This window comes from Myotis yumanensis, unplaced genomic scaffold (genome assembly GCF_028538775.1).
Source record: "Myotis yumanensis isolate MYYU_CA2020_CCGP unplaced genomic scaffold, mMyoYum1.0.hap1 SCAF_12, whole genome shotgun sequence".
NCBI lineage: Eukaryota > Metazoa > Chordata > Mammalia > Chiroptera > Vespertilionidae > Myotis > Myotis yumanensis.
This window is the reverse complement of record NW_027223763.1, coordinates 44,082,937-44,096,950: the sequence shown is the minus strand read 5'-3', so window position 1 is coordinate 44,096,950 and position 14,014 is coordinate 44,082,937. Positions and strand designations below refer to the sequence as shown.

At 40.5% G+C, this 14,014-nt stretch overlaps 1 protein-coding gene across 1 annotated transcript in view; it reads left to right on the top strand.

Moving 5' to 3' along the window:
- Positions 1 to 14,014, top strand: part of PGM5 (phosphoglucomutase 5) — a 170,084-nt gene that overhangs the window by 89,385 nt on the left and 66,685 nt on the right. Inside the window, exon 7 of the mRNA XM_070431546.1 lies at positions 11,211 to 11,326. Within this exon, the coding sequence (XP_070287647.1) occupies positions 11,211 to 11,326 (116 nt within the window). The remainder of the gene's footprint in view (positions 1 to 11,210; positions 11,327 to 14,014) is intronic.

The window sequence follows — 14,014 nt, the reverse complement described above, 5'->3', positions numbered from 1 at the left end:
CTACAGCCAGTCGGCCTGGTGGTCAAATCCCTCTAGTGTTAACTACAACAATTAAGGCTTGGCTAGAACAAGACTGCACACAAAGACCACAAGGAGGTGCACCAAGAAAGCATAAAAGATGCGGAGACAAAAAAACATGACAGAAATGGAGGATATGGAGCTAAGAATCGCAATTTTGAGGGCTTGCTATAAACTTGAGCAGAGCCTCACGAAAACTAATGAGACCCTCGATGCTACGATAAAGAAATTAGAAAGTAAGCATACACGGACTGAAATAAAGAATATTATACCAAATAGCAGACCAGAGGAGCACAAGAATCAAACCAAAGATTCGACAAAAAACACCCAACTGGAAAAGCAAAATGAAAAAAGAATCCGAAAGTGTGAAGATAGTGTAAGGAGCCTCTGGGACAGCTTCAAGCACACTAATATCAGAATAATAGGGGTGCCAGAAGATGAGAGACAGCAAGATATTGAAAACCTATTTGAAGAAATAATGGCAGAAAACTTCCCCCACCTGGTGAAAGAAATGGACTTACAGGTCCAAGAAGCGAAGAGAACCCCAAACAAAAGGAATCCAAAGAGGACCACACCAAGACACATCATCATTAAAATGCCAAGAGCAAAAGACAAAGAGAGAATATTAAAAGCAGCAAGAGAAAGAGACTCAATTACCTACAAGGGAATACCCATACGACTGTCAGCTGATTTCTCAACAGAAACTTTGCAGGCCAGAAGGGAATGGCAAGAAATATTCAAAGTGCTGAATACCAAGAACCTACAACCAAGATTACTTTATCCAGCAAAGCTATCATTCAGAATTGAAGGTCAGATAAAGAGCTTCACAGATAAGGAAAAGCTAAAGGACTTCATCACCACTAAACCAGTATTATATGAAATGCTGAAAGGTTTCCTTTAAGAAGAGGAAGAAGAAAAAGGTAAAGATACAAATTGTGAACAACAAACATGCATCTATCATCAAGTGAATCTAGAATCAAGTGAATAAATAATCTGATGTACAGAATGAACTGGTGATTACAATGAATCAGGGACATAGAAGGGGAATGGACTGACTATTCTTGGGGGGGGGGAAAGGGGAATGGGAGATGCGGGAAGAGAATGGACAAAAATCGTGCACTATTGATGAGGACAGTGGGTGGGGAGTGACGGCGGAAGGTGGGGCGGGAACTGGGAGAAGGGGAGTTATGGGAAAAAAAGAGGAACAAATGTAATCAGAACAATAAAGATTTAATTAAAAAAAAATAAAAAAATAAAATAAAATAAAATAATGTGTAGAATACATTTTTTTTCCATTTTGAAAGGATTCTTGAGCATGCATGATCAGTGAGAAATCATTGCCCATAGTTAATTAAACAAGGGACTTGTGGGCTTATCTCAAAAACAAAATTATAAAAATCCTTTCAAGATTCTTTGGGAGCAAAAATTAGATTTTCATGTGAGATTTGGATGTATTTTAATGTGTTTGGTATGATGATAGGGGGTGGGGCCTCACACACACACAGGCACATGCACAGTCACCACCGAATGCTTTTGGGCAGGGCATGTGGTTGGAGTAAAAGAAAATGTGCTCTTCAAAGACTGTGAAAAGCTTTGGGTCCACCCTCAGTCATGTGACCACTGGAAGGGTGTGGCTACCCCCTTCTACATCAGGAATATGCATAAGGAGGTGGCAGCTTCTGCTCTGCCTGAATTCAGGTGAGGCAGGTAGAGTCAATGCATCTTTACACAGGATGCACACTATGTAAGGGAGGGCACCACGTTTCAAGGGGGCGATGTTCACATTGAAGACACCTAACCTGAAATATTTATTATGATAGTGTTTCAGTAGATGGCATTAAAGTGCTCTTTTCTAAGGAAAGTCGTGTGCTTCCACACTGTTTGGTAGCTGCATTGGGTCCTGAAGAGGGCGGGTGTACCTTTTGCACAAATCATTGCCTGGACTGCTGCCTTGGGCTGACAAGGAGTGGTGCACCTAGGCTCCTTGGTGTCATCCTTTCACTGTAGAACATGGGATCTTCATCTAAAGAGAATTATTCCTCTCCAGGCTGTGCCCCTGGGCCCTGAGTGGTCCTCAGGGCCCAGAAGCCATCATGTCCTCTCCGCAATGAGGGTTTTGCTAAGCTCCCACTTAGGCCCAGCAGTGGCCTCTGCATGGAATGGATCCACACAGATACTGTTCCCTCACTTTGCAATCTCTGAGAAGGGGAACAGGGCAGTCAAGTGGACTTATTTCCCTGGAGAGTCTCTGCTTCTCCAATTAATTTCAGAAACTGTGTGTTCTCACCAACCTATTTTGGCTCCCGTCCCCCAGAGAAGGCTAGGCCCCCTGAGAGAGTCTGTCTCAGCTGGGGCTGGGCTGCACGGGTCACCCTGAATTTAAACAGCTGCTTTTCCCACTTCCTTCCTCTGCCCTTACTGCCTCCCTGGGTCCTGAACCCCAGGACCAGACTCCTCAGGGGAAAAGAGCCTGATTCAGACACCCAAGAGCCCTGCTGTTAACCACAGCCACTGGTCATGCCCCTGGATGTCCCCGGGAGGCCAATCTAGGAGCAGACCCTGAGGCTGGGCTCCCCTCTGCTACGCTCAGAACTTTTTGCCATCCAGGACTTGGAGGGGGTATTTTTGCTTCCCTGGGATGCCCTTCTAGCTTCTCTTAAGCCTCTCTGGGAAAGGCATCTTGCTGAGAATCCTGATGTGATTTAAGAGTATTTGACCCATTCCTTCTCCCTTGCTCTTCAAAGGTGTCCAAAGGGAGTAAATTCCTTTGAAGTCCATCCCTGCCATAATCATATGCAGAATATATTTCTCAGTTAATCTTAACCAGTGTTTCCCATGTGCTAAATGACACCTCAGCCCTGTGAGGTGCACCTTATAAATGTGAGCAGTATTTCTCTACCCTCTCCTTTAAGTTTTACAGTGAAATGAGCATTTAGTTCTGAGGAATTCCACAAAGATAAAGAGGTCAGTTTTAATATAATCTGCAACTTTATCACAAGAAACTTAAAGCCTTGCACTTGGTAAACTGATGTACCCTTAATTAGAAGTAAGGTTATCAATCTTTTCAGCCAATCCTTGGTATAATTCCATTTGGAAATTCATCCACCATAGCTTAACTTTATCCTAAGCTTTTAATGGTCTCATGTACTTGCTCCCACATGTACTTGAAGGACCTCATTCTGGAATCTAAATTACCCATGTAGGAGGAGTCTGTGATGCTTGCATAGAATTAACCAATATCTCTAAGCACTTAACTCTGTGCCAGGCAGAGCCCTTGCCCTCCAGAGGCACACAGATTACTAGTGGAGAGAGTCAGGTGTCCCAGTGTCTAATGCAGTATCCTGCAATGAGTGTGTGACAGGCAGGGTTTATAGTGGCAGCACAAAGAAGGGAGGGGCAGATTAACATGACAAATCAGGAACCAGTCTGATGAAGAGTGTGCTGTGTATCTTCCATTTGCTCCCAAGACCCTCTTTCCCTCCACTTCCTGCTCTCCGTCCTGCAGGCTGACCTCTATGGACTATATCAACTGGCTCACCTTCCTTCAGATTTCAGTTTGGTTTGGACAACTGGTGTGGCTTGGCAGTTGAGCGTTGACCCTCGACCCATGCACCAAGAGGTCCCTGATTCGAATCCCAGTCAGGGCATGTGCCCAGGTTTTGAGCTTGATTCCCAGTAGGGGCATGTAGGAGGCAATTGATGTTTCTCTCTCATCAATGTTTCTATCTCTCTCCCTCTCTCCCTTCCTCTCTCTCTAAAATTTAATAAAAACATATTAAAAAAAGAATCTTAGGCATTGCCCAGGCTAATTAATTACAGCTAGTGTGCATGGACTTGCCTTCTGCCTTCAGAGGCATAGCTATGGGACAGGGTAGAGCTTCCAATCTCCACTGTGGCTCTGGTGGCATCAGCAGCTTCTGGCTGGTTTTCTGAACCAAATGCTGTTGCATCTCGTCATTTTGGTCATTTAGTCCTATTAATTCTTCAGAGTTGCAAATGTCTGAAACCTGTTATTACAGAGGAGGAATCATATCCCACTGGGTTTTCAAGTTGAACTAGTGAGGGAGAAACTGTGATTGGAATAGCTGGGGTCTACGATAATCTTGCAAGATAGAAGTACAAACTTAATTTCTTCTTTGTGGCTCTTTTGCCTTCTATACTTTGGAGCCCTTGAACCATGGTTGTTTATTTGCCACTGTATAAATAAACCACAGCTTGTCTTTTCCCCTACTGAAAAACAGGTTACTTCTGGTTTTATTCTTTTTCTCTCTCGAAAATAGTCCTGTAATAGACATCCTTGAATCACAACTGCTTGTGCACATGTACCAGTTTCTCTGGGACAGGTATCCGAGAGAGGGCCTTGCTGGGTCATTGGGCCTGGTCAGCTCTACTAGGAATTCTCAAATTTCCCTATGAAGTGGGTGTACTCATTTACAAACTGCCATCAATCTTTGGGTTTCTGATTTCCCACCACTATGTGGAATTATTAGAGTTTTTCTTTTTTATGTGACAGGTGTGACGTTATCTATTCCCTGATTACTATATATTTCTATATTGGCCAGTTAATCTTTTTCTTCTGTGAATTGTGTGAGGTCATTTGAGTTTTTTATCCTGGTTTACAGGACTTTATTTAGGATGGCTACTAATCCTTCAGTTTTCTGCATTGCAAATATCTTATTTCAATCTATGGCTTACCTCCATCTTGGGGGGTTTTGACAAATAGACATTTTTACAAATTTTAATGTGGTTAAATTCATCAATCTTTTCCTTAAATGTATTTAGACCTAAAATGTGGAATACTCTGCTCATTCTTCTTAATCCCCCCCGCCAAAGTCTTACTTTAGTTTACCCATGGGGGTAGACTGCCAATACTCTACTGTCAAATTTTAGACTGAAAAGGTTTAAATTTAACATTTTTGCCTGGCCAGTGTAGCTCAGTGGTTGAGCATCCTGACGTCTCCTACTGAGGATCAAGCCCGAAACCCAGACATGTGCCCTGATCTGGAATCAAACCTGTGACCTTTTGGTTCATGGGTTGATGCTCAACCACTTAGCTACACTGGTTGAGCTATTGTAGTTCTTTTAAAAATTTTTTTGGGAAACTCCATACTGTTTTCCATAATGGCTGTACTAATTTATGTTCTCTCCAATAGTGCACAGAGGTACCCTTTTTCCACATTTTCACCAGCTCTTATCTTTTGTCTTTTTGATGATAGCCATTCAACAGGTGTAAGGTGATATCTCATTGTGGTTTTGATAAGCATTTCCCTGATGATAAGTGATGTTGAGCAAGTTTCATATATCTGTTGGTCATTTTAATTTTTTTTTTCTTTTTGGAAAAATGTATATGCAGATTCTTTGCCCATTTTTTATTGGATTGTTTTCTTGTTATTGAATTGTAAGAATTCCTTATATGTTTTGGATATTAATCACTTATCTGTATATATAAAAACCCAGGGACTGGAATTGCAGAACAACCAGAATGACCAGAACGACTGGTGGCTATGACACACACTGTGGCAGCCAACCAGCCTGATCCAGGCCCTGATCAGCCCCCTTTCCCCCCCCACCCCCCATGCCGGCCTGGCTCCTGATCAGCCCCCAACACCCCGATCGGGGGCTGGCCGTCCAACTGCCTGCGGCCCCTCCCCCCGGCTGGCCCCACCCCTGATCAGCCCCAACACCCTGATTGGGGGCGGGGTGCCAGCCTGGCCCGATGGGCCCCCATTGGGGTGGGCCGGCCAGACCCCACCCACACACCCAGCCAGACCCCACCCGAATTCGTGCACCGAACCTCTAGCTGGCTATAGTGTTTGCAAATATAATCTCCCATTGTATAGGTTGACTCTTCATTTTGTTGGTTGTGTCTTTTGCTGTGCAGTAATTTTTAGTTTATATAGTTCCATTTGTTTAATTTTGCTTTTGTTGCCTGTGCTTTTGGTGTCAGATCTAAAAAAATACCTAAACCAATATCTATGGTTAGTTTTGTCTATTTTTGAAGTATAAATGGAAATATACAAATATTCCTCTATGTCTAACTTCTTTCACTCAATGTTATGTTTGTGAGATTCATTAATATTTTTCTATATAGTGGCAGTTTGTTAATTTTCTCTGTTCTGTGCTATTTATTTTTGTAAATACATCACATAATACCATAATCGGTATTAATTGGCATTCCTTTAGCAATACATGAGAGTTCCAATTTTCACCAGAACTTGGCAATACCACTCTTTTCAACTAGTCTTGTGGGTGATATCTCATTGAGGTTTTAATTTGCAGTTTCCCAGTCTCTAGTGAGGGTGAGCATCTTTTCATATGCAAATTGCTCCCTGGAATATTCTCTTTTTTAAGGTGCCTGTTCAAGACTTTTGCCCCATTTAAAGGTTATCTGCCCTTTTATTGAATTATAGAAGTATTTTTAATATATGTTTTTATTTCAAAGAGGAAAGGAGAGGGAGAGAGAGATAGAAACATCAATGATGAGAGAGAATCATTGATTGGCTGCCTCCTGTAACCTCTTGGTTCATAGGTTGATGCTCAATCCCTGACCCACACAAACTGGGCTAGGAGCATTTTTAATTTAAGTTGCATGTGAAGTCTTGTGTTGTATATATGTGATACCAATATCTTCTCCTTGTCTGTGTAATTGGGGCTTTTAAAAAAGGGGCTGAGAGTCCAGTGTGTAGGCAATAAAACCATGAACCCTGCTTGGCTCTCAAGAAAGTGGACATTTGAAGATAAATCAAAGGAAGAGGGACCTGGATCTTGTCCTCTTTAAATCTATTACAATAAGCTTGAAGTAGGATTCCAAGAGCAGCTGGGTATGCTCCTGCACTTGATATAATCAGTCATTATTTATTTGCTATTCTTTCACAAGCTAAAGTAACCTTTATCGTCAATCCTTTGATTCTCATTTGGTCACACCTTAATTCTTTAAGCTCCTGTTTCAAAGAATGCCTTTGTCATCTTGATAGCCCCACTACCTGGAGAAATTCTCTTTTCTTACAATGACTAATTTAAGTAAAACATGCAGAAATGAATTATATATTTAGGAAACTACAAGTATAAAATAGAGATACATACCCTCCTGATATCCAATAGCACAACTTAAATAATAGATATTATTAGTCAAATGAAATCATACAGAATTTTTTGAGGGCAGGTTTGACCAGTGTTATATTATCCTAGATATTTAATAACTATAAAGGTATATAAGATGCATTAGTCCCTGCCTCAAATAATTTCTGACCCATACCAAGTTAGAGGAAGCTCAGTGGCAGGAAGTGTTAGTTTTTGTGTGTTGTGGTTTGTTTTGTTTTTTGCTAATTCATGCTTTTTAATATCAATGAAATCACCTGTTGCTGTCCATTGGTGGTCCCCAAGCCTCTGAGGGAGAGAATGTGGCCAAGCCTAAAAAGAGCCTCTTCTGGGAAAAGCTGTGTCCCATGGGGCCATCAGCCATGTGGAAGGTACCATGCCGAGGGCTATGCAGGTGTCCTCTCAAAGATAGTCCTTCATGGGCTTACCCACCTTCCAGTGGGAAGTCCTCCTGCTACCTAGCCTAAATGCACAGGCTGCCCTGGGCTGACCAGGAAGGGTTACTTTGGATTGATTGTGGCAATAAGACAAGGGTCATGTTAGTTAAGATAATGCAGTTTCTTTTACAAAACTTATCCCCATATATATAATGGATCAAACATAGCAAAAGTTAAAAAGTCAGTCATCAAAAGTTAAAAACAGATGTTTTTGATTGGTAATTCATTCTGCTTGAAATATTAATTTAGAGATTCAGATTCTTCCATCTTGTGGGTCCACCATCCTCAACATGTAGTTTCTGGGATTGCTGGGCTTGTCCACATTAAGCTGGTAGAAGGAGAAAGAGCATGGAGGATAGAAAAGGGTGTATGTCATTTCCACTTGGGTTCCATTGGCTAGAACTCCATCCACTATGTGGCCACTGCTAACTGTGAGGGAGGTCAGGAAGTATAGTCCAGCGGTGTGTCTAGGAAAAGGATTTGCTACAGGCTTCGTGATGGCAGGGCATTTAAGATAGGTCTTGATGCCATGTGAAATCTTTTGACAGAGATTGGAAAGGAGAATTAACATAGGTAAAATGAAAAGCATGAAGGTCTCAGACCTAAACAGAAAAAAAATGCAAGAGCATATTTGAAAAACAAAAGATAATCCAGTTTTTCAGAAGCATGTAGGGAGTATCATGGGAGAAACTGCTAGAAAGATAGGCTTAAGGCTATTTCCAACCTGAAGCCACATTTTTTGAAGTTTTTAAATCCATACCGAGGAGCTTATATCTACTTTTTTTTTTCCTACTAGGGCTCACTCCCACTTGCAGGAGAATTGTGGCCCAAATTCATTTTCTTTCTTTTCCTTCATACTCTGGTCATTCCTAGAAAGTGAGTTCCTATGTTTGCCTCCATAACTTGGTGGAAGGAGTCAAGGAGCGGGGTGCAGACCCTCAGCATGAGCAGCTTTATTTTGAGCTTTTGTACCAAAGGGTTTCAGAGACTCACTAGGGGCTTCCTGCCAAAAACCAGTCTAGGGAATGGTATCTACTGAATGCTGTTTGGGATGAATCCCAAGTTCAGTAGAAGGAGGAGGGAGAGGAATTCCTTTCTAACTCTAGGACACAATCAGCTCACGCTCAAGATCCTGAAATTTAACTGCCCACGTTGTTATCTTAGCTTGCATAGCTCCAACTGTGGCTCATAGTTATAAACGTATCCGGTCCTTTAAATTCCAACCTCATCTTTCAGCCTGATGACCTCCTGACAGTGATTTATGGGGAAGGGTGGGAGCTGGGGAAATCCTTTTCCCTCCCTTTAGATCTGCCAACTTGGCTTTGAAACTCCACGAATGTTTTGGCCAAATAATACACATCCCCACACCCTCTACTCTCACCTCTGCCCCATTCTCTATTTAGTAATCATATGCATTCCGATGTGCTAAATTAATTTTGTCCCAGGCTTTAACTAGGTGCTGCCCCTGGAAAGCTTCTGTGTGAATTATTCTTTCTTCCTTGAGCTTCAAAGCATGATATTAGTGGCTTTGAAAATTTACCTTCGATCTACAATTTGGGGAGGATTTGTTTCATTGTTCCTACCAATTTATAAGCATACTTGTCTATCTTTTTTAGACCACTGAAATAAAGTGAAAACAGACTCTGAGGTAACATCAAAAAGGTGCTTCTTTTTAAAGCAAACTTGAAAGAGACTTAGCCCATATTTTTTCAAGATCCTGAACATATTAATTATATTTGGATTTTATCGAAAGGGAGGTGTTTATTAACCTGTGTCAAGAGTTTCTAGATATTTTTTTTCTTCTGGGTGGCCAGAACCACACTTAAAGAAATCATCATTACATTGTGTTCTTTGTCCTATGTGCATCTTTCTTCCTCTTTCACTAAGATACCTTTGCTGGTCCCTCTGCATGGCCATCTTCTACACTTATGGCCTTCAAATAACTACACCTTGCTAGTGACAGGCATTTGGTGTCTTTTTCTTTAGAGTGCTTGCATATGGAAAAGGTAAAGTTCCTCAGGCCAATGTCTGGGTACCAGTTCATTCCCCAGCGTACTTTGAGATCTATTTACCTCTTGAAGCACTAAAACATTTGGGGAGACAGCATGATGTAGGGAAATAGAACATGAGCAGAGACTAAGCAGACTTGGGTCCAAATTCTAGCTTTGCTTTTTTACCTCTGTGAGACCTGAATAAAACCTTTTACCTCTTTGATCTTCTGAGCCTGAATTTTTATAGCATTGATTAGTTTTAGCTGTTTTTGAATTTTAACTAAATGAGACAATGCAATATATATTTGTTTGTTATTGGTTTCTTTTTTAAAATGTATTTTTATTGATTTCAGAGAGGAAGGGAGAAGGAGAGAGAGATAGAAACATCAATGATGAGAGAGAATCATTGATTGACTGCTTCCTGCACGCCCCTACTAAGAACTGAGCCCAAAACCTGGGCACGTGCCCTGACTGGGAATCGAACCATACCTCCTGGTTCATAGGCCGACACTCAACCACTGAGCCACACTAGCTGGGCTGTTATTGGTTTCTTTTACTCAATATTATGTTTGTTAGATTTATTTAAGTTGTTGCATATATGAATAGTTCATTCAGTGGAATTTATGGTATTGTGTTATAATTGTAAATTATTTATCCATTCTACTTTGATGGACATTTGGATTGTTTCAGTTATTATGAATTGAGATTCTATGATAATTTTTGTAAAATCTTGTGTACACAAGATTCTGTTGAGTAATGTCACATCCTGTGTAAGCAGCTCTGAGATTTGCTTATAGGAAGTTTATTTCTTTCTGCCATCAAGATCAAAGTTGCCCTTGAGATCACCACCAATGGGGGAGTAAGAAGGGAGGACTGGACAGAGAGAGAAGTTGCGACTGTGATGCACTTGCAACAAAGGCCTCAGCCAACCTATAGGGAACTCTGGAGCTGAAATGGCCCTATAGAGTTGTGCCCATTAAAGGCAAGGAGGCTGGACCTTTACATATCCCTCATTCACCAGTTATTGGATATGGCCTGACCCAGGGGAGTGAGCATGGTTTTGAGTGAGATATCTCTCTTTCCCAGAGAGTGGGGCCACATTTGTGAGCTGTCATCCATCAATATTCTTAGCAGTTGGTAGAATGAATGTTCTAATCCTAAAAATGTTAAAATGTGGGTATGTGTGTATGTTTAGGGTGAATCTGAGCAGTGCACCACAGTGTCCATTATATGTCATTAGTAATTTCTAGGAGTTGAATTTCTGGTCAATAGGATATGTGTATATATTCATTTTTAGTAGATACTATCAAACAATATTTCAAAGTGTCTATATCCAAATACCATCTTAATTTAGATTCTGAGATTCCCCAAATCAGATCTCACCACAAAGATAAAGGAACATTCATAGAAGGGAAACATAAATGTGAGACTATTCTCTATATTAATATGTTCTATATTATTGGGAAAGAAAATTTGAGAACCACTGGAGTAGGCTATTTATCATTCTCTACCTTATGGCTTGACATCCTAAAAACTGTCAATATTGTACAGGATGTTTTGAAATCTAAGTGTGGGATTAATAGAGCCTAAAGACATCCTTTTGTGCTGAGAGAAGAAAAGAAAGGGGATATATGAATTGACTTTTGCCCTGGCTTTTATTTTTCAGAGTGGCCAAATCAATGAAGGTCCCTGTGTATGAGACCCCAGCTGGATGGAGATTCTTCTCAAACCTGATGGACTCGGGACGGTGCTCTCTGTGTGGAGAAGAGAGCTTTGGCACTGGTAGGCTTTGTTGGGTTGGTGTTTCTAGAAGGGGTGGCTGTAGCACTCTGTGACCCCATTTTGGAAACCTGTGAGCCCACTATGAATCAAAGGTTAGAGGCAGAGTTAGAGGCAAATAGGTAAATAAATAAATAAGAAAGAAAGGAAGGAAGGAAGAAAACACCTAGTGGAATGTGTGTTATGATACACTTACCACATCTACCTATTTCTTCTTTTTCTAAAAATATAATCTTCCATTTCTTTAAAAAATTTACTGAATTTTAAAAAATTCATGAGTAGAGAGAATATCATATTGAATTTCCATGTGTTCATTAGTTTCAACCATTATCAACTCAAGGTCAATCTTGCTTTATCTCTACCCTTATCCACCTAGGGAGCCCTCCTTCCTGATTATTGTGAAGCAATCCCTAGTGATTCTTTAAGTATAATGGCTATCGAGAAAAAATGTATATAAACACATATTATTATCACCCCTAAAAAGGTTAAAAAATAATTTTTTGCCCTAGCTGGCTTGGCTCAGTGGTTAGAGTGTTGGCCTGTGAACTGAAGGGTCACAGGTTTGATTCCGGTCAAGGGCACAGACCTTGGTTGCAGGCTTAGTCCCTGGCCATGGTCCTGGTGCATGTGGGAGGCAGCCAATCGATGTGTCTCCCCTATCGATGTTTCTCTCTCACTGTCTCTCCCCTTTCCTTCCACTCTCTCTAAAAATCATTGGACAAAATATCCTCGGGTGAGGATTAACAAAAAAATAATAATTTCTTCTTTCAGTATTTAAAGATGTTACTTCATTGTCTTCTGGTTTGCTTAGTTTCCAAGAAGTGGGCTCTAATTCTCGTTTCTGTTTCTCTCTATTGAAATTCCCCCCACCTCTGGCTGTCTTCAGTATTTTATTTTTATCTTTTAATATGTGTTTTGTTGTTGTTGATTTCAGAGAGAGGAAGGGAAAGGGAGAAAGGTAGAAACATCAGTGATGGGAGAGAACCATTGATTGGTTGCTTCTTGCGTGCCCCCCTACTGGGGATTGAGCTCGCAACCCAGGCATGTGCCCTGACCATGAATGGAACCATGACCTCCTGATTCATACGTAGGTCGATGCTCAACCACTGAGCCATACCAGCCAGGCTCTTTTTATCTTTTCTTTTCAACAGTTTAATTATAATATTTCTAGGTATGTGTATTTTTTTTAAAACCTTGCTTGGGGATCTCTGGGATTCTTGTTTGTTGTCTTGCATTAATTTCAGAAAATTCTCAGCCATTATCTTTTCACATATTTTCCCCCAGTTCTCGTCCTCTTTTCCTTCTGGGACTTTAATTGCACTTATGTTAGATGAATTGTGACCATATGTTGTTTCAGAGCTCTTACACCCACTGTTTGGTTTTGTTTACTTTTTTTCCTTTTGTGTTTTAATTTAGATAATCTCTATTGGCATATCTTTAAGTTACTGATTCTTTCCTTAGCTGTGGCCAATCTACTGATGAGCCTACTGAAGGAATTCTTCATTTCTGATATTGTGTCTTTATTTTTTTTTTTATTATTTTTTTTAAATATATTTTATTGATCCTTTACAGAGAGGAAGGGAGAGGGATAGAGAGCCAGAAACATCGATGGCAGAGAAACATCGATCAGCTGCCTCCTGCACACCCACCACTGGGGATGTGCCCGCAACCCAGGTACATGCCCTTGACCGGAATCGAACCTGGGACCTTTCAGTCCGCAGGCTGACGCTCTATCCACTGAGCCAAACCGGTTTCGGCTTGTGTCTTTATTAATAGCATTTCTTTCTGACTTTTTAAAAATAATTTTCATCTCTCTGAAAAAATTCTTTTTATATATGTTGTTTATATATGTTTGTATGTGGTATTTATCTTTTTCATTAGATCATTTAACATATTAAACGTTATTTTAAACTCCCTGTCTGATAGTTCTAATATCTAGTTGATCTTAGTTTCTGGTTTTCTTGATTGCTTTAACTCCTAATAAAGCAGTGGTTTACTCTTTCTTGCTTTTTATTCAATTTTTAATTGAATGCTGGACAGTATATCTATATCTATATCTATATCTATATCTATATCTATATCTATATCTCAACAGTAGGACTCAGGCAAATAATATTTATACACATTAACGGGCATACCAATTCTTCTCTTAGGTCATTATTATTTAAAGTTAAGTTAATCTAGTCAGGAGTTGAGCTGGATTTGGGTTTATTATTTCTGTTATAATTTTTATTGTATCATAGGCTTTAATTTCTTCCAGAAGTGGGATAATTTTTGCTATGTGCTCAAAGGAAAGAGAGTGCCAAAGGATATTTTTTTCAGTGTTTCTATTTCATTTCAAGCTTCCAGCAGTTACTGTGATTTAAAAAAAGACTTCTGTCACTAGATGCTTGACCATTCTTCAGTGGCAGCAGAGCTCTGCTTAGTATTAATGTGGAATTTGAGGCTCAAGAAGGTTTCCTACCCTTTCTCCAGGAGCAGAGGGTTTTACTTCAATCCTATTCCAGTAGCAATGGATCTTTGCCTGGGCCCTTTATAAGAAGGCTTACAGCTTGTACATTCAGGAGTTTAAGGTTTTTGTGTCTTGTGAAAGAAGGGTGGGGAACTGGAAGGGCTCCATGCTTGTCCTCAGCAGCAGCTGATCATCTCCTGCATACCAGTACCAGCAAGTCTACCTCTTTGTTTCCCATC